General features: G+C 42.5%; 1 protein-coding gene across 16 annotated transcripts in view; it reads right to left on the reverse strand.

Moving 5' to 3' along the window:
• Positions 1 to 27,956, reverse strand: part of LOC124545007 (protein bric-a-brac 1-like) — a 467,428-nt gene that overhangs the window by 37,536 nt on the left and 401,936 nt on the right. The window contains exon 1 of one of the 16 annotated variants that reach the window (XM_047123782.1): positions 8,539 to 8,753. The exons of 14 other annotated variants lie outside the window; for them this stretch is intronic. In XM_047123782.1, the coding sequence (XP_046979738.1) occupies positions 8,539 to 8,719 (181 nt within the window). In that variant the 5' untranslated portion in view covers positions 8,720 to 8,753. Of the gene's footprint in view, positions 1 to 7,873; positions 8,063 to 8,538; positions 8,754 to 27,956 lie in introns of those variants that run through there. One more of the 16 variants, XM_047123780.1, reaches the window with a different exon arrangement.

Below are 27,956 nucleotides of genomic sequence, written 5' to 3' on the forward strand. Positions count from 1 at the left end.
AACATGTTGTTTTATAAGTTTATGTTGTAAGGCAAACTGTTGATGTATTATTTTTGCTACATTGTCATGTCTTCTGGGGTATTCTGTATTTGCTAGTATTGTACATCCACTTGCGATGTGATCTACTGTTTCTATTTGTTGTTTGCAAAGTCTGCATTTATCTGTTGTGGTATTGGGATCTTTAATAATATGCTTGCTGTAATATCTGGTGTTTATTGTTTGATCCTGTGTTGCAATCATGAATCCTGTCTCACTGTATATATTACCTTTTCTTAGCCATGTGTTGGTTGCGTCTTGATCGATGTGTGGCTGTGTTAGATAATACGGGTGCTTGCCATGTAGTGTTTTCTTTTTCCAATTTACTTTCTTCGTATCTGTTGATGTTATGTGATCTAAAGGGTTGTAGAAGTGGTTATGAAATTGCAATGGTGTAGCCGATGTATTTATACGAGTGAGTGGTTTGTGTATTTTGCTAGTTTCTGCTCGTTCGATAAAGAATTTTCTTAAATTGTCTACCTGTCCATAATGTAGGTTTTTTATGTCGATAAATCCCCTTCCTTTCTGCTTAATGTGAATCTTTCTGTTGCTGAATGTATGTGATGTATTCTATATTTGTGGCATTGTGATCGTGTAAGTGTATTGAGTGCTTCTAGGTCTGTGTTACTCCATTTCACTACTCCAAATGAGTAGGTCAATATTGGTATAGCATAAGTATTTATAGCTTTTGTCTTGTTTCTTGCTGTCAATTCTGTTTTCAGCATTTTTGTTAGTCTTTGTCTATATTTTTCTTTTAGTTCTTCTTTAATATTTGTATTATCTATTCCTATTTTTTGGTCCGTATCCTAGATATTTATAGGCATCTTTTTTCCATCGCTTCTATGGAGCTGCTGTGGTTATCCAATATGTCATCTTCTTGTTTAGTCTGTTTTCCCTTGACTATGCTATTTTTCTTACATTTGTCTGTTCCAAAAGCCATATTTATATCATTGCTGAATACTTCTGTTATGTTTAGTAACTGGTTGAGTTGTTATTATTACTATTATTACTATTATTATTATTATTATTATTATTATTATTATTAGCGCCACTAATTGTTCACTTGTTACACTACTAGGAGCAACTGACAAATGCTAGTGAGCTAGTAGCAACAGATGGTGGTACTTGTATCCACTTTATTTCCACCACATTAATGGATCATCTATTAGAGGAAGTCTTTTTCCTGTTTGTACTCCAGTAGGTTTGGGTGTAGCATCAAAAGCAGATTGTCTTTTTCGTTAGTCATTGAATTTCATTCATATTTAACATTAAATTCTAACATTTGTAACAATGTTCCTAATTGTGATTCTGTGATTAAGGCACAACTTATTGTTGGGGTGGGGGGGGGGGGGGGGCGGGGGGGGGGGGGGGGGGTTACCTTCAGATTCTCTGATTTTATTGAATTTAGCATGTTAAAATTCAGGAGCAAGTAAGACACACTTTTTTTTGTTTTCTTCGAAAAAAAATTCCTACCCCGAGATACAGGCCTCCAAAATTGGCACTGCAAATTTCAGAAATATTTTTAAAATGCTGTATATCTGTAACAATTCTAGATATTTTGTTAGAGTTTTTTTATTTGAAAGATAATTGCTTTATGATTACAATGGTGTCCTCTGTTTGGACATATCTGCCACCTTTTGAATTTTTTTTTATAGTTTACAGACATTTTTTTGAAAAATGCCAATGCAGAAAAGTTAGATTTTTTTCTGTTGATTAGTACCATGTAGATAGGTAGTACTACATTCTCTGTAATAGAGAGCATCCACTTTAATTGTTTACTGAAGAGGCTTCTAAGAAATCTGAGACCATACAGTGAGTTCTGTGCTTCCATAAGGAATTTGCCAGTGTGTTTCATGAAAAGGACTGTTTGAAATGTCTTCTGACTGGGGCCACAGGAGAGTGAAGTGTGCTGACTATTTGCATATCCATGAATGAGCGATATATAAGAGACAGACAGACTTTGTTCAGGTTCTCATTTGACGAATGCCAGGAATTTTTTTTACGAATATCAATTCAGCTGCTGAATTTGTGCATCGCACAGTGAAAAGGTCCAAGTTTTAACTATTATTTCAGAGACATTTTCAAAGAAAACAATTTTTACCACGTTCCAGCAGTATCAAAGTACATGGAACACGAATCAAGAAATTTGAGGTCTGTAAAAGGAGTCTTTGGAAGAGCAGATCCACATTATGGTCATCCTGTAGAAACAGCTCAAGTTCAAATAGTGCAGTCATTTTATTTGGGAGATATATGGGACTGTTCTCGCCAGAGTGCCAACAAAAGAGGCACTATAACTGTAACAGTTGAAGATCAAAAAGTTGTGAAAGTGAAGAGGTACACGACTCTCAGCATTAAAGAAACTTTTGTAATTTATAAGAGCAACTACACAACTTCACATATTGGAAGACCAAAATTGTATGCACTACAACGTAGTTCCATACCTACCTAGAGATGTCTGTTTATGTGAGAACTGCACAAATTTTGAACATTGTGTGATAATTTTGAAGAACTTAATGGAGCATGTGACATGACACCTTGGTTGGGCATGTGAAGTCATTAGTAGTCTTCGACATAAAGCAAGAGACTTGTTTGTTGCAAGAATGTGGTGATTGCGTTGGAAAGGAAGGACCGTCTTTACAGACACTTGGCCTGGAAGACGTAGCAGATAACTCTGCAGGAATTACATACGTGACATGGGAGGAAAATAAACTAAGTAAGAAAACTATCTTTAGTGCCTCACTGTGATTTTGCTGAGAAATGGCCTGTAATTCTCCCACAAGAAGTCATTGGAGTAATGACCAAGTTTCAATTTTCACAGGAATGACATATTTTCAAAAGAAGACCACAAGTATTGCAGTTATAAATGTTGACACAGGACATGACTCTGAACATGCTTTGCTATCAATGCACAAAATTCTTCAACTGCAAACAGGGCAGAGAGGGTCATCATTATTTCTGATGGTGCTCCTAGTCATTTTAAAAATCGTTACCAGCTTTTTGAGTTGGGGAAGTCGCCTGTGCCAACTGACTGGGTATACAGTGCTACAGGTCATGGGAAGGGACCTTATGATGGTGTAGGAGGCCTGCTGAAGCACCATGCTACAAAACATAAATCTTTCCAGACCAAATACAGCTGCGATTCAGAATGCTAAGGATTTTACAAGTTGTGAAATCTCTCACACCCATAGCCCTCATTCTTTTGTCCAAAGAGGAAATCAAAGAATTCCATGACCAGAAAAAACAAGAATGGTCCAAACAAACTACTCCTGTAATTCAGAAGAGACATTTTTGGACTCAGTGTGATGGCCATGCACTTTAAAGAGCAAGAAAGAAGAGAATTTCGTTCGTTCAGCCGACACTTCAGAAACAACAGGATAATATTCAGATTCACTACTTGAGAAGGGGGATGTTTGTGGCGTGTGTGTGTGTGACTGGTGTATTGCAGAGTTTATAGACACTAGTTATGAGTTAAACAAACTTGTAGTGAACTTTATGCTACTACATGGACCAGCTGCTGGATACAGATTTCCAGCTGAAGGACAGCAACAACGCCATCAGTGCTCACTTCCTGTTCATAACGTTTTGAAGTTTGTAAGTGCTCCAGTTCCTATTGGTTCAAGAGGAAGGCATCACTCTATATCAAAGGAAAATTCTGAAGCAGTGGAACACATTTTTAGTTCATGGCTGGCTAATTTCAGTACAAAACAGAGTGCACAGAAGTTGTATAAATTGAAACATTTTAAGTCTTTGGACCTTTCACATACATTTTGGAACAATTTAAAATGCTTGAAAAATGAGTCTTACTCATCTTTCAAAACTAAAATTAAGTTAAAGAGAGCTATGTTTTGATATTTATGTGCCTTTTATGTGACAATGTGGTAAAAAAACAGGTTTGATGTTTGGAAAAAATATCAATTGTTTATCAAACCAGTTCAGAGGAAGACCTCCTTTTCAAGGAAGGTAGAACTGTATGGTATTAATCAACAGAAAAAAAAAAAAAAAAATTTTGGAGTAGCATTTTTGGAAAAAAATTCATAAATTATAAAAGTTCAAAATGCTATAGTAAAAGAACTTTGACAGATAAGTCCAAATGGAGGATGTCTTTGAAATCATAAAGCAATTATCTTTCAAATAAAAGAAACTCTAACAAAACATTTTGAACTGTTCCAGAGATACAGCATTCTAATTTTTCCCAAAATTCTCATCGTCAGAATGGTATGCGCCGTGTCATCTTTGGAGGGCTGTATCTCTTGAGCAGTATATATATACATATATATATATATATATATATATATATATATATACAATTTTTTTTGACAAAACAAAAAATACGTGTACCTTACTTAGACTTTCATTTTAACATACGCTAAATTCAGTAACATCCGGGACTATGAAGACAAGATTTTTTCCTTGCCTGCCTGAATTAATAGGGGCTACGCCAGACGCTAACACTCGTGATTTACTACATCTACACGCCATCTTGGTAACTTTGCCTTTTACGATGTGAATTGTGCAGTACCATCAGATACGATATTGCAAACAACTGCAATGCTTTACCCTGTTAGATCTGCTATCACAAGCAATACAGTGCACTGCTTGGTGATTTATGCCCTAATCTTTAAGTATCGTTTCAAATTTTGTTGACAATATCTTGAAATACCATGAGAAGTCAAAGAGCCATGAAGTTCCAGAATGTGGATCACAACGTAAGTCAGTTGTGAAAGACCTTTTTTTCCAAATTCAAATAAATTTGATTTTTCTTGCCACCTTATTGTACAAGTTATCAAACGAATCTGCTTTCTTTCTTTTGTTGGTGCATTGTCCCACGGCTTTGCAGGGTCGGCATTGTTGGGAACGGATTGGCAAAGTTAATTTTAAGGGGTGGCCAGATGCCCTTCCTGCAGCCACCCCGTACCCCCCCTCCCAGAGGTCGGAATTAGTGTAATCCATGGAACAGTTCGAACGTATTCATATGTCTGCGAGTCGTGTAACTGAGGCGGAACGTGGGTACCAGCCCGGTATTCACCTAGTGGGATGTGGAAAACAGCCTAAAAGCCACATCCAGGCTGGCCAGCACACCGGGCGGATTCGATCCGTGGGCGGCGCGCCTACCGAGTGCAGGAAGCGGCGCATTAGCGCTCTCGGCTAACCTGGCGGTACAAGTTATAATGATAAAAAAAAAAATCACCTTCCAACTTATACTCTGGAACAGCAGCATTCATTACTCTGCGAAACCAGGTACCCTCGACAAAATTACGCGATGATGTCCGGTGGGTAATCACACAATCCATTTGTTGAGACTTTAGGTCTGAGGAATCCTAATAACCATTTACTTGCAGGCTTTGGTGCAATGATAAAACAGCTTTGCACCACGGCGGTCAGAGCTCACTCTATAATATAATAATCGAACTATATTTTAGTACCTGCCACAATGTTATATCAATATTGACAAGTCTTTGTTTTTTCGCCCCCACTGGAAGTTTGGTATTTTCATCTAACTTCTCGAACTCTGCAAATTTTTTGGCATGTAATGATTTAAGAGAACTCTTAAATGCAGTGGTCGTGCGCCCTTTTCGCGGATATACCGTCACAGATTTTGCATTTGGCACTCAAATAAATAATCTCAACGAAATAGTTCCAAATAAGACTTGTTATTTGGTTTCATTATTGCAGTCTTACGTTGCACCACAAAACTTGTCTAAAAAACACTGTACAATATAGTATTATACAGCAACACAAAGTACACTGACCGGCGCGAAGACAAACTTTCGCGGCGATTGACAAAGATCACTGCGTAATAATCCAATCGCTACGGGCACTTGTCGGCTTGCTACACACCCCACCAGCACACTTCCATCTGCGCAGTACCCCGCGCTTCGACATGTTGAAAGTTCCAATAAACTTCAGATACAAAAATGCGGAAGTGCATAAGAAAAAATGTGCGGAAATAGCTGTGTCGCATTACTATAACGATGGCTTAAGAGGGTGGGGGAACGGCAGCGGCTGTACGTTTACTAACTGCGTGATGCTTCGTTTTCAAATGGCTTTTCATAGTTGAAGTACCTGATAGGTAATATTTATATTGGGTTTAAGGTAGGTTAGATATTATCTGTAAGTTTTTTGTAACTACGTTTCAGAAAAACATCCGCTCATTCCACACAACTGTAATTCGATGAATTAGTACAAACTTTATGGTAACCGTAAAAGAATCAAAAAGAAGCCTAAGGCGCACCTGCTTTTTCCTTCTCCGCTAGTAGATGCACATGACAAACTTACTGTTGTCACCGTTTATAATAAAATACTCCCAAACAGATCTTTTCTGTAGCGACGACAATTTTCATAAATTATCTAGCAATTACCAGATACTTTTCATTAGAAACACAACAATTCGTATTAAATCAAGTAGTTCAGTCAACCACTGTATCTTATCCGTTCTGAAAGACGTCTATTCGTCCACTAAGCCACATGAAATTATACTCACAAACGACAATCTCCCCCCCTCTCTCTCTCTCTCTCGCTCGCGCGCGCGCGCTTCGGGTGCACAGTTTTTATCTTAAAGGAATGAAACAGTCTCTTGCAGACGTGAAAATTACACCGTAAAGAAGCGTCGGAGAAGCCTTGGCATCCTGCATCCTAGTGCAATACAGTCAATCTAGAAATAAAACAACCTGAATCTTCTGCAAAGGGCTACGTATAAGAATCAGTTGTTGCACTAACGCACGTTGTTACCTCACACCACATTCAAGGCAATATAACCAAGTCTAGGAGTTCTATCCGCCTGAATTTTTGACTGAAAAAACTTTCAGACTGCATAGCAGACGTACTGGGATCACTTTCCTGAGAATTTTCACACCACTGACCCGAAGAAGAGGCAAGTGTTACTGTAAAAACCTATATTGTGTGTTGCAGCTCTGCTGGAAAGTAACTATCGTCGGTAGATCATTGTTTCGTAAGCAATTTTTTTGTCTAATTTATTGTAGAATCTTCTCTGAATATGACTGATGGCATAACTGACTTTGCTCTGTCTCCTGGTTCTTCTCTGAAGAAAACCCAGTCTGCTTCTTTTCCTTTCCATAATAGCACTACACAATGATCAATTTATGTCACCCCAAATCAAATTTAACTGAACTGCAAACTGTAGAACACATAGGTAGGTCAAACACACACACACACACACACACACACACACACACACAGACAGACAGAGAGAGAGAGAGAGAGATCCCACAGCAGCTGGTCACGCCATTACGCACGAAAACTATCAGCTAATAATAAGGAAGCAGAGTATGACACAAACTGCACGCGGAAAAAAGAACATGGCGACTCACAATATATTCGGTTTTCTGCACAAAGAATAGGAAACTGGAGGAATATAAAAACAAACGACTAGGTGCAAACTGAGCACTTCTGGTGAGAAAGGAGAGGGAGGGGTCAGCCATGGTGTAATGAGTGAGACTGGCCGATACTAGTCACATTCGAAAAGTCTAACAACGGCAAATTTTGATTATAATACACTGTAAATATCGTTTGAATAGCCGTACATAACCGTAAAAGTATATGCTTAATTTCAGTATAACTTCTTGTTATAATTAAAACTCACTGACGATGCATAAACAAACATATTCCGAGTCATGGCGGCAAACACCATGACAGGTGGAAGCTTCAAAGCACAAACTTCCACTAAAAACGAGTTTCCCAGCTCAATTCAGTAGCTATGAGCTCTACTCACAAGAACGTAATCAGTTTTCACGGCCAGCCGTATCATACAAGTTCACAGCAGAGCTGCTGCCATCTTCGTGCATACAATTCCGGTTCGTCAAACATGATGTGACCTTACCTTAAGGATCTTGTTACAGTCACCGATCTGGCAGGCTGACCTATTCGTTCTACAGTCATAGACGAAGAACTGCCGTACAGGGTTCCTCCTGAGACGGCCCATTGCACTTTCACACAGTCCCGGATACAATGGCTACCGGAAGAAAACGCAGTGCGTTGAAGAATCGTTGCGCAGATGCGTCGCGTCATACCACGCGCACAGAAGCAACGGCGCATGCGCGAGGTCTGCGCCGCACCAAAACAAAAATGAAACCGGTATCCGGCAGCGAGTGGTGGTGGGGACCGTAGGGTACTCGCATGCGGTATTGAGCCACGGGAGGCGGCAGAAGGATGGGACAGCGAGAGTGAGGAGCGCATAGGGTACAGAAAGTGAACGCTGCTACTGATCATGCGGAGAGCACAGCCGTCGTTAATTATCCTGCGCTGCTTTTCACGTCTGCGTGTTTGGCGTCCTTGTTTATGGAGACTGTTTTCTGATCAGGCCACCTGCCGACGTTTCGGCTAAGAGACGCTGACAGGGCGTGGCAGACGAAGGTAATCGCGGCAACAGCGCAGCGGAAGCGGCGGCGGCGTTGTCGTCGTCGTCCGGGGGCGGGGCATGGCGCGACGCGCGTGCGGTCGATACCGGTAGCGCCTGCTACTGCCGCCGCCGGCGACGCTACTCACGTTTGATGCTCGCCTTGTCGATGCGTCCGTACTCGTCGCGTTGCGGCTTGAAGCCGAAGTGGCGGCCGATGTGCACGCGGAGGTTGGTGGTGCCGTGGTAGACCATGACGCGGCCGCAGTGGTCGCAGCGCACGTGCGTATCCGACAGGCGCGTGCAGAAATTCCAAACGTCCGATACCATGGTACTCTACGAGCCCGTCCTTTCGCGTGGCGTGCCCAACCTCGACTCTGTCCGGCGGGTGGGTACCGCGGCAGCCGCCTCGGGCGGTTGTGGACGCGCGGAGGGGAGGGGGAAACGCCCGCCGGGGCAAATGGGGGAACAAGTCGAGTGCCGCAAGGGGGGCGACTCCACCAGCTACGGGGAGGCCTCGCCACAGGCATGCTCAACACTGCCTCCAGCCAGGAACCCTCCAGCCAGGAACATTATACAATTTAATACCACGAGCACACAGTCTTGTCGCAGTCTACAATTCACAGTACGATTCTGGCTGACACCGCCGACGATGCCACTACACAATTCACACACAACGGTATGTGTTCACATCGGACGCGCAACTATATTCTTAAATCAGTGCTAAACGTGTAAATGAGGTAACGGGGTACCTTGACATGTCAGAATATATCTGTATTAAGTAACTAGCAATGACAGCATAGCAGCTCACACACACTCCACAGCATAACCAAAACACCTCTCACCGCCTGCATCCGAATTCCGCAATTAACAGCAGATCTTTAATTTTGTCTTGACACTCCAAACTACACGCCAGAAAGCCGTACTGTAATAGTGTATTACACTATCATATTTCTTTGACAAAGATCTTTGACGTGGCGCTAAAAAGGAGAATTACACTTTCTTCAAATTTCAAGATGGCGGACAACAACTTGTTATGCGCTGCAGTCGCTAGTACCAAAATCCGTGCATTTAGGGTAAGACAAACGTAACTACATTTTTGCCACTCTTGAGTTATTAGTACCGTAATGTACACGCCATCAAGACCTACGTTACGATTAAACAAGTCTTATGTGGTTTCCGCTGTAGTTGTCAACGTATCTACATTTTACGATAAACAGTAAGTATCAGACAGAAGAACTGATCCGTTTTCAGACCACAGAACGCAGGGTGAATTTGTGAAACGGAACAGCTCTTACGTTTCTCTGATCCTAGAACTGTTGCTTTTCCACTACTTCTCTTTAGACGCATTGTCGTCGTCGCTTTGACAGTAAGGAAATGAGACTTCCTGGCAAGCAAGATAAATACTTTTTCAGTTGTGATTGGATTTACAAGCAAGTACAAGCGCTATCAGGTCCAGAGGAAGGAGGATGGTGAAAATGGAATTTGGTTGCCATTTACAGCTGGGACCACGTTGAGACACTCAGAGATGGAGATGTGGAAATGAAGTAAAAAGTTTATGTAATTAATGTTTTTAGAACAATTTCATGGGACTTGTAGCGCCAGATGTAGTTGGTACACCATATTTTTTTAGAAGATTTCATATCTTTCAGATTTTTTTCCCTTTTTACGTATTTATATAACTCGATGCAAGTCATCTTGTAGTTAGGCTGGCACCAAGTCTGATCCCACAGTCCTTGGCCGCAGTGTATTTCTTTCATCGATCCAACGGGCTGACATCAGCGGAAATACTCTTTCCACACTGGCGATGTGTGCGGGAATAGAAGGCAAATATTCCATTTATTTAAGTAGTCTGCATTTGCGTTCGGGATTTTTGGTTTTCCTAAAGAACGTAAATTCACCTTTCTTCCACGAAGTGTTGAGACTTCCATTCTTCCGAGTCACTCTTAGTTTCTAAGGAGCTCTTCATATATTAACCCTGCTGTTCTGTTCGGGTCTATATGACCCGAAACGAATATGAACGTTATTTTACATTATGTAAATACCAATATATATTTATGAAACTTTGTGACTTTGTCTGAAAATGGATGAGCAGCATGTGTTTTAAAAGGTTTTAAAAAAGTTTAAGAAGTTTGGGCTTCAACTGTAATAGTTGCATATGTAATGTTCGGGTCATAATGACCCGACACAAATATGTTTAGTGTAACTCGTATTTATTTCTAAAATCTGGAAATGGCGAAAATTATTTTTGTTGTGTTGTGTGGGAATAGTGACTGCATCATTCCAACTTACTCTCAACAATCACCTAAAGCTCCATGCGTTCACAACAATGGGCTTGTTTGTTGCTTTCCCCAGGAAATAATAATTGGCAGTTCTCAATAATTGGAATGCTTTGTTTCTGCCCAGTTTGACTTGTGACACCATGGCGATGAGACCATTGAATGATCGTGAGTTGGAAGAAATAGTAAATGCCTCACCAGATGAAGGATCACTTTCTGAGTTTGAAGATCACATCAGCAATGCATCTGAAAGCGAGTGTTCCGATGACAGTTACGACAGTCCACAGCCCATACAAAATAGTGTAGAGACTTTTCTTTCTAAAAATGGGAATATAGAATGGCAGTTGCATCCACCAGCACAACATGGTCGCCTACCAGCTTCGAACATCATCAAGAGTACCCCAGGAGTTACCAGGTATGCAGTCAGCAGAATATCTGATGTAAAATGTTCATTTGAAGCAGTATTTCACACAGCGCTTCAAAATGAAATAATAGAGATGACAAATATTGAAGGGCAGCGAGTTTATGGTGAACAGTGGACAGATATTGATGGTTCTGTTTTCCATGCATACTTAGGACTCTTACTCCTAGCGGGTGTATATCGATCTCATGGGGAGTCTACAAAAAGTTTGTGGGATAAAGATACTGGGCGAAACATATTTCGAGCAACCATGTCTCATGAAACATTCTGTAAGATATCACGTGTCCTGCGATTTGACAAGAAATCTACTAGAGAGGAAAGACGACGTACTGACAAACTTGCCGCAATTCGTAGTATTTGGGAGAAGTGGGTAGAGGTCCTTCCTAAACTGTATAATCCAGGAGAAAATGTTACTGTTGACGAGCAGTTAGTAGCATTTAGAGGTCGCTGTCCATTCAAGCAGTATATCCCAAGTAAACCGGCAAAATATGGGATCAAAATATGGACCATGTGTGACAGCAAAACTTCATACGTACTGAAAGCCCAAATTTATACAGGAAAGGTGAGTGGAGCGGCACCAGAAAGAAATCAGGGAATGAGGGTGGTATCTGATCTCACTTCTGAGTTACGTGGTCAGAATATCACGTGTGACAACTTTTTTACGTCGTACAATTTGGGGCAGCTGCTTCTGAAAAGGAAATTGACTATGTTGGGAACTATACGGAAAAATAAGCCGGAGCTTCCACACAAAATGACCAACAAGGAGGTACACAGCTCTTCATTTTACTTCACAAATGACACTACTGTGGTTAATTATATTCCTAAGAGACACAAGAATGTTGTACTTATGAGCACTCTCCACCATGATGCGGAAATCAGTGACAGGGCTGATAAGAAGCCAAAAATGATTTTGGACTATAATTCAACCAAAGGTGCTGTAGACACGCTTGATCAGTTATTAGGTACATATACATGCAAACGAAAAAGTAATAGGTGGCCAATGATAGTTTTCTACAATATTCTTGATGTTTCTGCTTATAATGCATACGTTTTGTGGATTTCGGTTGACCCTAATTGGAATGCAAGCAAATTGACTAGAAGGAGAATATTCTTGGAGGAACTTGGAAAGTCACTGATAAAAGAACATATTGCATCAAGAACGCATTTCCCAAGAACAGAAGATTCTTTGAGAATGGTCACAAGCATCCAAAACCCGAATGATGTGGGTGGTGTGTCAGAATCGGTAACAACAAGAAAATCTACAAAACGTGCACGCTGTAAGTTCTGTCCATCAAGTAATGACAATAAAACAAACATGGTGTGTGGAAAATGTAGTAAACATATTTGCAAGAAACATGTAACCTACTTGTGTCCACAGTGCAAGCAGTAAGAAAAGAACTGTAGTATTTTATAAGATGATTGTATTGAAAATTCTGTTGTTTCAAATTTATGTGAATACTTGTGCCTAAACTACAATCAGTAAGAAGAGAGGATTCTAAAGTTGTAGTGCTTTCTATGTTGGAATGTAATAAAAAAACTGTAGTGTGTTCTGTACTGTAGTGTGCTCTAAGATGAATATCTGTAATGACAACTGTCTGTTGTTAGAAAATGTCAATACTTACGTCTAAACTGTCAACAATAAGAATAGAAGTATGGAAAAACTGTAGTGCTTTCTAAGTTGAATGCCTGTAATGGAAACTGTCTGTTGTTTCAAATTTATGTGCATATTTAAATGAAAAATATCCCTCAATAAAGTTGTATGCATTGTTATTATTATTATTATTACCATTATTATTATTATTATTATTATTATTATTATTACTAACAAGGTACTGGAATAGAACAACAATGTCGATAGCTAAAACTGTACCAAAATTTATGTTTCTAAAGCATTTTGATATGTCGGGTCATATTGACCCGAACAGTATATATGTCAAGTAAAAGTGAACAGAACAGCAGGGTTAAACAGTTATATAAAAGTGTCGTCAAATCACCACCCAATTGGGGCTTTATGTAGCGTCATCCAATCAAATATTTGGCATTTACTGAAAGAAAATAGCCCATTTCTCTAAGTAATCAAATGCTTTAGAATAGGAAGCCACTGTCTCTTCCTCAGATATCGAAATCAAATTAAATATATTTTCGTTAGGATTATTATTCACTGATTTGTTCAAATTCATCTTGGTTTTTGCTTGCAAAAAAAACTGGCAGCCTTCCTTTCATGCAGATATCTTTGGGTGCCGATTACTGTAGTTCGTATTTCAACTGGCTTTATTCTGTTCCACGCTTTTTGCTTTTTCCAACTCTGACTGCAGAAACATGAAGTATATTTCACTTATCGGAATAACGAAAAATCTGAAATGATTTTAGCTGGCCCGATGGCGTTAAAAAACTGTTTTAATGGAATTCTCTCAACTGCAGATTAACGACAGTCAATTGTTTTTGAGTGATATAGTAGAGTCTGATGATCGACAACATATAAGCAGTACTCTTTCAACTTCTCGGTCCCTACCGTGTATAGTGAAAAATTATTAGATATTTTCACGACGATTAGTTCTACATTCACAGTTAAGACTCCAACATTGATGGATATGGAAGATGTTTGCATCGTCGATACAGGGTACGCAAACATGTAACACCATCTGTGAGACGACCGTGTCAAAATGGTTCGAATGGCTTTAAGCACTATGGGGCTTAACATCAGAGGCCATCAGTCCCCTAGACTTCGATCTACTTGAACCTAAGTACATCACATACAGCCATGTCCGTGGCAGGATTCGAACCTGCGACCGTAGCAGCAGCGCGGTTCCGGACTGAAGCGCCTAGAACCACTCGGCCGGGACGGCAACCTTGTCAACGTGAACTTGTTGACATAAATAAAACTAAATGATGCTGCTTATGCTTTAGTTTGCGTTACTTCAGTACTGGGGCCAAGCTCGTAACAGTATTTTGTAAAATTGGGTCTTGGTGGGATGTCGGGACAGGAAGGTCCATAACCGTGACGGTTTCGATGTACCTGGACGTATGGAACCCCACTTGGGAATATCAGTTCGTGCCCTGCAGCTTATAACCAGACTGCTCATGGGAGGCCTGACAATGAAATAAAAATAGGCATAGGCACATTATGAGAAGAATGAAGAAAAGACGTTAATGCTGGGGAAGATCGATGGCATAAGGTGAAGAGGGCGGCGAAGGACGAGATGGGTGGGATCGATAGAGATAGATATAGAGAGAGAGAGAGAGAGAGAGAGAGAGAGAGGTGGGGGGGGGGGGGGGGGGGCTGCCGGAAGATTTTAGTTAATGACGAGGGTGGAAAATATAAAAAATTTTACTGAGAAGCATCAAAATTTCAGTTTGTTGTGGAAGTGATAACTCCGAGTGGGGTCAATTTGCCTGGAAATGTGCTAATGAGAAGCCAAGCCACACACTCTGTCTAATACTATACTGCACTGCACTGTCGTTTTATCCACCGACGTGTGCATACTAATTTGCTTATGTTTCGCCAGCGAGCAGCTCGGGGTCTCTAGTTACCTTTGCTGACTCAAATACAGTGTTCCGGGTTAGATTCCCTGTCGAGTAAGGGATTTCCTCCGCTCGCGACTGCGTGGGTGTGGATGTTACTTCACCATCGACGATCAAGTCCCTGCAGTAGCGTCAGACAGACTTGCACTGGGTCGGTGAACTCCCCAGGAGGGACACCACCGGCAATTTTGCCACACGCGCATTTCGTTTTTATTCATGTTTCGAAAGTTGTCGCTTCGCGTTTCTTTTGTTATTTCTGAAGCAGCGTGGAGTGGTTGAAAGTCACGGTATCGGAAGTCAGAGGACGAGTTCACACAGAGACAACAGATCCCGAAATTCTTTTCTTGAAACCAACGTTGCGCGCTAGTTCATTTCAGTTTCAACATTTTGTGAATGCCACAGCGTAATTATCCAACTAGAAATGAAAACTGGGTAAATTAGTAGTGGTTTAATTCACGCTTCTCTGAAATCAGTACAGATGAGAAGAGAAACAACAAAGATGTTTGGATTCGTGATTGGATATAGAAGAGGACAGCTGTAGTGTTCAGCGAAGAAGTTAAAACAACATATTAGCGAAGACTCAGGAGGTACTCAGTTAGCGTAAGAATGACTCCAGAACAATTCACGGATCACCTTAACAGACTTCAAAAACCCCGTAAGGAATTAAGATACTGAAGGCGAGAATGATTATCGTCGGAACTGGAACGAGATCACCGAGTTTCTTTTGGCAAGTCGTGTTTTTCATTCGTCCCTTCCACGTCGCTTTCCTAACTCCCCCCCCCCCCCCCCCCCCCTCGCCCTAAGATATTTGTGATACCAATAGTTTCGGCAGTTAAAATTTCTCAGACATCAAAGCTTTTCGCAATTGACTCCACACTGTATTCTTTAAGTAACTTCCGTATTTGTGCAGCTGTGCTATATATGCTGGCTGTAACGTCTGTATCTTCCGGGTGGCTTCATACTGACCTCAGAGCATATAAAGCATTTTCTAACTGCAGATAGGGTTCTCTATTAATCTTGCTTTCCTTACTGAATTATTTTGCTCAGTGAGACCGACACCGTTAAGTCTTTCACTGCTACAGCACGAAAGATTGTCTCGTCTGCCGTATTGCCTTGTAATGATTATAAAACGATAGGTATTTCTTGTTCATTTTAATTCCTTTTATGTTTACTAGTATTGTTTTTGGTTCTGCCGTATATCTATAATGGAATTGCCAGTGAATCCAGCACTCCAAAATTAGGAAAATCCACTCGTTACCAACGGGATACAGAAAAAAATGTTTAACGTCTCGCAATCATCATCTACGCATAGCATAACTTGCCATAAGCTACCAATTTTCTAAATTTCCCCACTTTCATGTTGTGTTTGCTGAAATGCGCCACCTAACCTAAAATCACACGCCACTGACAATTTCGTGTCGTAAAACTTCGAGGCACCGGAAGTAAATGATCTGGCCAATGACTTTCGCCCCTGCCCGCTGCGCATGCGCACTGCCTGGCAGCACGTTTTGCAACGTAGTCTATCTCAGCGTGAAGTATGTGTCTGCTCGAATCGCGCAGCTGTAGTAGTCTCACAATGCAAAGATTGCGGTAGCGTCGCGTACACAAGGTACAGAAGGGCAATGCATTAGCGCAGCTGCAGGGATGCCGCATGGTTCCGTTATGGGTCCCACCTTATACTCAGTGTAAACAAGTGACATGCCCAGCAGATGGGGAGCCATCTTGCCTTCTTTGCCGATGGCACGGAGATATATAAAAGTAGGAGCAACGTTCCAAACATAGCTATGAAGCTCCCGCAACACCTAGACGATGTTCATCACTAGGCTCGGCATGGAAAATAACAATAAACGCCGACAAAACGCAGGTCATCATTTTTACCTACAAAAGCATACCACAGAATGTCATCCATCACTTGATAAAAACAACGTACCTATCAAATACCTCGAAATCTGACTACAGACTAACCTTTCAAGAACATGCAGGGCATATCTGTAATAAGGGTCAAGGGCTTATCTGTCATCTGTATGCACTAACCAAAGGAAACGGATTATCATTTAAGACGAAATTCATGATGCTCAAAACATTGATACTTCCAGTGATAACTTGCGGCTTCGAAATCTGGTTGATGACCACCGACACGCATACGATGAAAGACAAAATACCCCAAAAAATATTCCTAATAATAGCTGTGGATGGTCCCCGATTCCTTCTAAACACTCAGATACACAATGTTCATAACATTCCTAAAACCCTACAAATTCTTCAAGAAAAGGCCAGCACTTCTATCAACGTTCCCAAACCTCCCCATAAGACCTCATCCAATTCCTAGGGACAATCCCTCCTGACCCCCAATCCGAATTCCCGCGTATGCTCGATGCTCCTAAACCGCACCTTCACGATATAACTCGCAAATAACATTTCACCATCTGCCAACGAGCTCGTCCCCTCAACCAAAACCCACATATCCGATACAAGGAGAGAGACTGTATAGTACGGGCCTTGAGAAGACAGGGGCCCTGAGCTAATCCGACTAGGCAACGGCAATGGAGCTGTCAGTGGTACTCAGGCGATTGATGTGGAAAGGTTTCCGACGTTATTGTGGCCGCACGACGAGAATTACCAGACTTTGAACGCGGAATGGCAGTTCGAGCCAGACCCATGGGACTTTTCATTTCGGAAACCATTAGAGAATTCAATATTCCGTGAACCACAGTGTCCAGAGTGTGACGGGAATACCAAATTTCACCATGTACGATGCAGTGGCCGACGGCCTTCACTTAACGACCGAGAGCAGCCGTGTTTAGGTGGTGGTGGTGAACGTGGAGGAAAATCAAATATTTGAAACAGGAGGAAAAAAGGAGTTTCCTACGAGAACTGAACGACAACGACCGCATTATGTGGAAGGATGCTTAAGAAAGGACCGTGACTTGGAATGGGACAAGAAGAAGTAAACAGTTGACTGATGATACCCAGATAAATGCATAATAAGCAGCTACGAAAAGAACGGCGGAGAGCTTGCACGACGAGAATACTGAACTAACTGAGTGCGCCTGTAATTTAAATGTGCACGTGAAGCAGCGTAATGGCACACAGTTTAATTGTATCACGCTATGCTGAGGGAATTACATTAGGAAATGAGAAACTAAAAGGAGTAGATCAGTTCTGCTGTTTGGGGAGCAAAATAACTGATGTTCGAAGTAATAGGGATATAAAATGTGGACTGGCTACAGTGCGAAAAAAGAGGAACTTGTTAGCATCTAATACAAATTTCCGATAGGAGGAGAACAGAGGAGTTTGAAATATGATTATAAGAAGAATGTTGCAGATTAGACGCGTAATTTGCATAACTAATGAAGTAGTACTGAACAGAACTGGAGTGAAAAGTTTTTGAAACTCGTCGACTAAAAAGAACGGATCGGTTCAATTGGGCACATGAAGCACTCATCAGTTTTGCAGAGAGAGAGAGAGAGAGAGAGGGGGGGGCACAGAGAGGGGGGGCACAGAGAGGGGGGGAGAAAGAGAGAGGGGGGGAGAAAGAGAGAGGGGGGGAGAAAGAGAGAGGGGGGGAGAAAGAGAGAGGGGGGGAGAAAGAGAGAGGGGGGGAGAAAGAGAGAGGGGGGGAGAAAGAGAGAGGGGGGGAGAAAGAGAGAGGGGGGGAGAAAGAGAGAGGGGGGAGAAAGAGAGAGGGGGGGAGAAAGAGAGAGGGGGGGAGAAAGAGAGAGGGGGGGGAGAAAGAGAGAGGGGGGGAGAAAGAGAGAGGGGGGGAGAAAGAGAGAGGGGGGGAGAAAGAGAGAGGGGGGGGAGAAAGAGAGAGGGGGGGAGAAAGAGAGAGGGGGGGAGAAAGAGAGAGGGGGGGGGAGAAAGAGAGAGGGGGGGGGAGAAAGAGAGAGGGGGGGAGAAAGAGAGAGGGGGGGGAGAAAGAGAGAGGGGGGGGAGAAAGAGAGAGGGGGGGAGAAAGAGAGAGGGGGGGGAGAAAGAGAGAGGGGGGGAGAAAGAGAGAGGGGGGAGAAAGAGAGAGGGGGGGAGAAAGAGAGAGGGGGGGAGAAAGAGAGAGGGGGGGAGAAAGAGAGAGGGGGGGAGAAAGAGAGAGGGGGGGAGAAAGAGAGAGGGGGGGAGAAAGAGAGAGGGGGGGAGAAAGAGAGAGGGGGGGAGAAAGAGAGAGGGGGGGAGAAAGAGAGAGGGGGGGAGAGAGAGGGGGGGGGGGGAGAGAGAGGGGGGAGAGGTCAGGCTTGATTACAGTAGTTCCAATGATGTTGAGGGTGTACAGCTACTTCAATTTCAGGACTGAGGACGATGCTGATGACAAAGCGATATGAGTGCTGCTAGGGTTGGTTTGTTTTGGGGGAAGAGACCAAACTACGAGGTCATCGGTCTCATCGGATTAGGGAAGGAAGTCGGCCGTGCCCTTTCATAGGATCCATCCCGGGATTTGCCTGGAGCAATTTAGGGAAATGACGGAAAACCTATCTCAGGATGGCCGTACGCGGGATTGAACCCGTCGGCCTCCCGAACGCGCGTGCCCAGTGTGCTAACCACTGCGCCGCCGCGCTCGGTAGTGCTGCTAGGCTCCAGCACAAACGTACTGTAACAATCGTACGCGACTGTACCCGACAGAGCGTTATTTGCTTCCCGCCGGTGTATTAAAACATAGAATACGGTCGAACTCGGAAGCCGGTAGAGGGGGATGTATGAAGAAGGGGCCCCGAAGGCGCGGCCTGGCGGGCGGCTCACCGCGCTGCCGACGCACCGGTGTCGTCGGCTAGGGCCGCGCCCGCCTCCGCCCCGTCCTCGGCCAGCGCCCGCTTGCGCCGGCGCTTGGGCTGCCGCCTCCTGCGCGGACCGCCCCCCTCGTCGTCCGCCTCCGCCGGCGGCTGCTCCGGCTCGGGCTCCCGCTGCTGCGCCGGCGGCTGCGGCTGGGAGCAGGTGTGCGGCGAGACGCGGACGACGGCGGAGCCGCAGGTGGTCATGCGGCCGCGGCACCGGTCGCAGTAGTCGCGCACGCAGCGCCAGCCCACGACGGTGCCGCCGCGGCCCACGCGGTCGACGCGGTAGCGGTAGCCGTTGTGCACGGCGCACGGCCGGTTGCGCCGCGTCAGCACCAGCTGCACCGTCTCCATGTCGCACCCGCACGCGACTGCCTCGGCCGGTCGATGGCGGCCCGGCCTCCGCCCTCCATCCCCGTTCTCCCTCCGGCGCCGCGCCGAGCCGCCTTCCTCCTCCGCCTCTTCCTCGACCGCGCAGTCTCACACCGCCCGTCTCTTTCCCTTTTATCGAGCTCTTTTACAACTCGCCTTCTCGGCAGCTGCACGTCGTTGTCGGAGATACGTTACCGCGTAACTGACTGTCGAGTTGCCGCATCAATTCTAAAGCGCTCGCAGCCACAGTACACTGTGTTGCTCCATATATGTAACTCTGCAGACATCCATGGCCGTTGTCATTTACAGCGAAACATTCAGATTTCTTAGACCGTGTCATATTCCTCTTCTGCTGGTATCTTCACGACGATTCTGGTGTCCAACTATGGCTGAATATTGTCGAAAAGTGTTCGTATTCGCGTCCGCTTATAAAATGGCTGTTTCTCCGCACTTTCTCGAGGAAGTGCAGTTACTGGGTAACAATCTTCAGCCTGCTACTGGTGGGTTGTCGTCATTGGATAAATGCTAATGGCAGATGCTGCGTGAAATGCGAAATGTTATCAGAATATCATTTTGTGCAGGTGCTACGAGATAGCTGTTTCATCATCATCAGTAATAGTCAATTTCAAGTAGAATGCAGCTTATCTTTCCACATAGTCTTAGAACACCCGACACTCCTTTTCCTTCGAAGTGTATATTTCTACATGTTTTAAATATTCGTTCTTCTGGAATCCTTTGAATGTGTTCATGCCATTTCTTTCTTCACCACTCTATTTTCTGAAGAATGATTTTCAGACCAATATCATTCCTTATTTCACAACTGTAAGTTTGTAACCAGTTGGAGGTCTTAGTAGTCATCTCTGCTCCCTCAATCCTCCTCCTCCTCTGGTTGGTGTTACGAATCCAAGACTGACCCATTACAAAATTTTAGTACTCTCTCTCTTTACAAACTTCTTTAGGGAGAGTGCGATTTGTAGTATCTACCACCTGCTAGAATTTTTGCAGTTTGCATTCTAGATCATTGTGTGAGATACAGCTTTGCTTACTGGCGCGATGCGTTTCTGTCTCGTCGCCGGGTGACGCTTCGGTCGCCTGTTACTTGAATCTTTGGTTGTAGTTTCTTGGAACAGGTTGTTGACTACATTGGTAGGCTGTCGGTCGCAGTAAGCGGGAGGTGTGTGTGTGTGTGTGTGTGTGTGTGTGTGTGTGTGTGTGTGTGTGTGTGTGTGAGAGAGAGAGAGAGAGAGAGAGAGAGAGAGAGAGAGAGAGAGCGCATGTGACGTACAGGGAGCTGTTCACAGAGCTTAAGGGCGCAAGATGGTTAGGTTAGAATCTATTTAATGTATGAAGTATGTTATATTTTAACCTCCAAGGACGGCATGGATACAACTACGCCTCCGTGCTTGGAGACGAGTGCTGCAGTGCGGCTTTTGCTATTACAATACATGTAAATGAGCTGTATCCGACTCGAAACGAACGTAGCGATACTGTAGACTATGTCCTCGGTTACTGGAATTACCAGACAAATTTTACGAACAAACGGAATCAAGGGGAAAACACCACGCCACAAAAGTTACAAACCCTTTACCTTCTCTCACCAGCTATTAACGTCAGAAGGGACCACTACCTTGGAAACTAACACGGCGTAATGAATGTTTATCATATATATACGCGCGTATTACGAAAATATGTTGTTTCAGTGATTCACTGCACTAAAGATTTCTTCAAAAGACGTTGTTCAGATTGTGGTTTATTATACTACAGTGGTAGGATGTGCGACTTCGGTCTGTTAAGTTTTTGCCTATGAGGTTATGAGCACGTAACTTAATTTACGTGACGTACATGTCTCTATCACATGATGCATGGATAAAATTTGTAAGGGAGCAACTATAATTAATGAATGAAAAATTTGTCGTTTCACAACAGCTCACTTTAGTCTAAAAATGATGAAAATTAACGCAGTACCGGCTAGATATTCAGATTCTCGTAAACTTCACTATTTTCTAAACATTTACCCAGTGGATTTGAGAAATGAAGAAACAATATTCCTGGTGGCGGCATTATTTCCAGTTTGAGTGTTGCTTTTAATAAAACGTTACATTGTCTTTTAGTACACTTACACTGCTTCAAAATTTGGTTTAGAAAAAATTAAAAATTCCTTACAACAGGTATTGGGGGCACAAGAGTGAAAATATTAGATAAATTAGTATTTAGAGCATTGTAAATAACATCCTGCCAAAACGTTGTATAGGTGTAATTATGAGAAACATGAAATTGACAGATCAAATATCAAATTGTCACTTCTGGTGATACCTGAATCAGAACTGCATCTTCAATACTTCAGGTATCGATCTGATCTGAATTTCAGCCTAAGCGGCCGGTGGTCGGTAGAGCTCTGTTGGTCGGCAATATCTGGGCCTAATGTCGACGCAGAAGGTTTACCCTTGATTAATGACCCATAGTTATGGATGTGGGTGTTGGAGCTTTGTTCATTTCCTGGTACAGTCTGTTCTGCCCTCTGAGGGTAAGGTACTCGTTACTTCATTGACATGTGCTCCCGCTAAGCTAGATTGCCTGTGGTTCTCCACCACTCGATGTCTCAAGTGTTAAATTTACCTTTTGGTGCCTCAAATTATTTGAGTGCCATATTTGATGTGTTTTAAAATATCTTTTAATTGCAACTTGTTCAATGTCTACATATTTTGTCACTTGGGCATAGATTTTGACCCCTTAATATTTATTGTTGTACATATAATTACTACTGTAGTCTGAGTGTTAGCCTTCAAGATTTGCCTATTGCCTTTTAAGTCACTGAAGTGTGTTCGAGTATCCTGCGATTTCTTAGCAGTAGTTGTGGTGTTCAGTAAAGAGACTGGTTTGTTGCAGCTCTCGATGCTACTGAATCCTGTACAAGCTGCTTCATCACTAAGTAACTACTGCAACCTACATCCTTCTGAATCTGCCATGTGTATTCATCTCTTGGCCTCCCTCTACGATTTATACCCTCTACGATCTATGCCCTCCACGCTGCCCTCCAATACTAAATTTGTGATCCCATTCTCTTCTTGTCTAAACTATGTATCGTCCATGTTTGACTTCCATACATGGTTACACTCCATGCAAATACTTTCAGAAACGACTTCCTCACACTTAAAATCTATACTCGATGTTAACAAATTTCTCTTCTTCAGACACGCTTTCCTTGCCATTGCCAGTCTACATTTTATATCCTCTCTACTTCGACCATCAGTTACTTTGCTCCCTAAACAGCAAAACTCATCTACTACTTTAAAGTGTCATTTCCTAGCCTACTTCCATCAGCCTCACCTGATTTAACTTGACTACATTTCATTATCCTCGTTTTGATTTTGTTGGTGTTCATCTTATATCCTCCTTTCAAGAAACTGTCCATTCCGTTCAACTCTCTTCCAGGTCCTTTGCTGTCTCCAACAGAATTACAATGTCATCGGCGAACCTCAAAGATTTTATTTCTTCCCCATGGATTTTAGTTCCTACTCCAAATTCTTCTTTTGTTTCGTTTACCCCTTGCTCAATCTATAGATTAAATAACATTGGCGATAGGCTACAACCCTGTCTCACTATCTTCTCAACCACTGCTTCCCTTTGATGTCCCTCGACTCTTATCACTGCCATCTGGTTTCTATACAAATTGTAAATAGCCTTTCGCTCCCTGTATTTGACCCCCGCCACCTCCAGAATTTGAAAGAGAGTATTCCAGTCAACATTGTCAAAAGATTTCTCTAAGTCGACAAATGCTAGAAACTTAAGTTTCCTGTCCTTAATCCATCTTCTAAGATAAGTCGTAGGGTCAGTATTGCCTCATGTGTTCCAATATTTCTACGGAATCCAAACTAACCTTCCCCGAGGTCGGCTTCTACCAGTTTTTCCATTCGTCTGTAAAGAATTCGCGTTAGTATTTAGCAGCCGTGACGTATTAAACTGATATTTCGGTAATTTTCACACCTGTCAACACCTGCTTTCTTTGGAATTGGAATAATTATATTATTCTTGAAGTCTGAGGATATTTCACATGTCCCAGACGTCTTGCTCACCAGATGGTAGAGTTTTGTCAGCGCTGGCTCTACCAAGGCTATCAGTAGTTCTAATGGAATGTTCTCTACTCCCGGGGCCTTGTTTCGTATCAAATTCAACACCTCTTCTGTTAACGAAGGGTTTCCACTAGTCCTCGTATTTTTGCCTACTTGATCCTCTGCTGCCTTCAGTATTTCATTTCTAAAAGCTACCCATTCTTCTTCTATTTCTTTTGGCACTTCTTTCGACGCATGACGACGATCCACACTGCACGTCAACAGAACGGATGAGAACGTTCGTCAATTGGTGGTATGTTCACACCAAAGGAAACGAAATAGCGTCTCGCCGACCAGCTAAGCAATGAGTGGTAAATGTGGTGTTATGAGGGATCATCCTTTACGGAAAGCATGATCACAGCGCCAGCAGAGCCATGGTAGTGATCTGTCCAGAGAGTGGTTTCTGAGACACTAATATTTAGCAGGTGAGTGATACCGAATCTAGTGATATGGGTTTTGCCTTCCATGCTGCTTGCCAACATATCTGGAAGCGAATCGACACGGCGCGCGCGCGGTATTTAGCAGCAAGCGTTTGATGTCCTTAGATGCAGACAACCATGAAAGACATGGCCAGGCCACTTCATCATCATGAGATGGATGGATGGAAAATACATTCGCGTTACGGTAAGTCCGCGCCGACTCCAATGAAATTGAAACTGAGAAGATTCTATTGACACGTAGTACAATTTTACAAGGTAAAGCATGATTCACAATGGACACTCTTCACAAAGATCATACAATCTATTCCGCGCATTACTGAAAAACTAAAGGAGAGATACCGTTGAAAACTTTTCTATCGTTTAAAACCTTTCAAAATATCGACACGATTCAAGAGAATATTATCAATACCTGATGCGACCTCCGCATTTCAGAAAAACAAGGGAAACAATAAGATCTTTATTACTTCTCGGCTAAAACTGTTGCCCTGTTCTAGTAGCAGATACTGTAAATTGCGCATGACAGCACTTTCAAACTGCCAACAAAGTTAACATACAATTTCAAACCTTTTTGTTTCTAAAATTCAAGGGCAGGCAACTCTCAGTATGGATCAAAACAAGAATAAAATATCTAATAAACAAAGGATCTAAAATGCATACCTTAACAGCTATAAGCATTTTTCATCTTCGGTAATGTGAAGCATCTCTTCCACTGAAGAAGTGCCAACAGCTCTTGAGGTAGACATTTTAATGTCGTCGTTTACGACATTTTTTCTTGTTTTGGTCCATACTGCCACCTCTGAAAGTTGCCTACCCTCCAAACTTACCGACACAGTCCCGCGGCGTGAATTCCACTGTCAAGAGATATCAGAATCATTATTTCCTACAACTTTCGACTCTTTGTTATTTCCGGACCAGAATCCCTCTCCTTATATTAATACTTCGTCCATCATCCCTGAAAATCTCAATCATCATCACGGAATCACCACGTACATCATAATTACTCCTATCCAATGACTTGGCCTGTACCTAGTAATAATATAATATCATTACATCAACAGTAATAATACAATATCATTACGAACAGTCGTTTAAAAAATTTCTTGGATGCATAGCTAATTATTTTCGATCTCTATCACGCGAATAAACAATGAACGACGAACGACTGAGGCTCAGGATTATCGTTTCGATGCGTTGTGTAACGCTACTATTATTGTTCAGGAGAAATACGGAAATAACTGAAGATACGGTGTTCAAATGGCAGCAGTTCCTGGCCAAGACGCTGAAGTTCACCCGTGTTGCTGTTCCCTTCGCTTCCTTGAACAGGATGCTAACAAAAGCAACAGCGGTACCTCACATGAACCGCGCAGCAGCTGACTCACTCGCAACTATATAGCGTAGGAGTGAGCAAGAAGTCGCGTATTTGTTAATAAACACAGTGATTGAGAAGTCACAGTGATTGAGAAGTCACAGTGATTGAGAAGTCACAGTGATTGAGAAGTCACAGATATCACAATAACAACTTTATAGAATTTGGTTACGACTTCAGTCACACCTAGGAGAGTCAAGCGGTCTTTAACATTCAACGCCGTGTGCCATCTGTTGGTCGAATTTCGTTCTTCTTCCTGTGACCCTCTTGTCTGCACTCAGTTCATCATAAGAATAAAACATTACGCCATGTATTCTTCCGCGTTTGCTTGCATCTCATTGGATTTTGTTTCATGTGGAGAGGAAGACAAGTTGTGACCAGTACAGTAAAGCACGTTCATAAGGACACGTTTTATGCACATGGACTGAGCGATAATGAGGGGGCAACAGCTTTACCGGCGCATCAAACTTGGACAGCACTGGCCAACCATCGGTCCAATGATGTGGGCACTTGCAGTTCACACGTAAAGAGAGACGGGTAAAGAAACAGTATAGCTTCGAATGTCATTTAATTTTTAAACAGAATGAAATAATATTCAGCAATTCTCCAGCTCTACCGCGCGCTTCTTAGGTCACCACACGGAAAGCGCAAAATGCTCTCGTTCTCACTTGTCGGTATTATCACAAACAAGAGTGATGAAAATTCCTAACAGAGAGCAATTTTTCTGAGCGAACCATGTGTGATGCAAAAGCATACTGCAGGGATTTCACCGTACTGTTGAATACTGAAGCCAATTAAGGTATTAATTACAGTCAGTCGTCTGGTAATCTCTTAGCTCCTTCCTTATCCGAATCCGAGAAATACATCAGTACTGGAACTGTCATCTGCTACGTTGATAACGAGTCGATCAACAACCGAATCCACGAAGCCACCAAGGCATCGCATTTTCTCCTTTCATGACGTGTCATTCTATATCCGGCCACCGTTCGCAGTGATATGAAAAAGCTGCGTGCGTTAGATCCAGTACATCTGGCAGCTTAACGGTCCTGTTACCTCTCGGGCCAAATCCCTTAACTTGGCTCCATATCAGTTCAGTTGGGTTCTTATTGTAATGGTGCAGTGGAAAATGTAAAAATAAAGCATTTGTATGAAGTGCTCGATGATGTGATAATGACTGTTTTTCATGTTTCTACGATTCATCTTTGCCTTATAAAATTAAAAACAAGAAGACTTACATTATTCATAAGAAATGACGATGAATTTTACAATTACGAGATGTAGGTAATTCAAATTGAACGAGGAAATAATTGATTGAGGCGAGATTAACCAGCCTACCAGTGCAGCAATAAGTCAGCAAGCTGTCACGCTACCGATTCCGCTGTCTACCTACTAGCGCTTTGGTTGCATCTGTATCTAATACAGTTCCTCGGATAAGTTCAAAGTCGATTATCTATGTAAACTTATGACAAATATTAAGAACCTACTTCTCGGTACTTTTTAACCGTTTTCTACAGCGACACAGAGCACAACAGTGCAAAGGCTGTGACTATACACTGTTTTTGAAATAAAAACTACATAACCAAAGCATAGAATATGTTACAATTTTCATTTAACCTAACTCAGCAATAATATGTCTAATGCATGTGTTATCCTACGTCTTTACTTCGTTCTAAGACCCTTGTATCTCACAATGTGGATGTATTACATGCTTACTGTTGAAGAAATGCTCTGAGAGAATTATATACTCGACTGAGAAATAGTGCAGCCGAGGAATGTGAAGGCCGAATGTAGGACCTACTTCCAAGAGCCTAACTACATCAGTGTATATGTGCTGCGGCTTCTGACCGATCATCGCGTTTGTATTTGTTTACATCAGGTTTATTCTTATGATGAACGGAGTATAGATGCGATTTCCGTGAAAAGTCTCTAGTAGCACCTAAAACGCGCAGATGACATTCAACGCCGGGTGCCATCTGACGCCATAAGTTCGTACTACTGTTTTTCTTTGTGACACGCTATCAATCAATTTTTTCCTCGTTCAATTTGAATTACCTACATCTCGTAATTGTAAAATTCATCGTCATTTCTTATGAATAATTTAAGTCTTCTTGTTTTTAATTTTGTAAGGCAAAGATGAATCGTAGAAACTTGATTTTAACTGCGATTTCTGCGACAAGTCGCAGCTAGAAGTCGCAAGCAGCAAACAAAAAGCGCAGTTAACATTAGATACCATATGCCATGTGTTATCCTACGTCTTTACTTCGTTCTAAGACCCTTGTATCTCACGATGTGAAT

The sequence above is a fragment of the Schistocerca americana genome, chromosome 8, assembly GCF_021461395.2.
Source record: "Schistocerca americana isolate TAMUIC-IGC-003095 chromosome 8, iqSchAmer2.1, whole genome shotgun sequence".
NCBI classification, from domain to species: domain Eukaryota; kingdom Metazoa; phylum Arthropoda; class Insecta; order Orthoptera; family Acrididae; genus Schistocerca; species Schistocerca americana.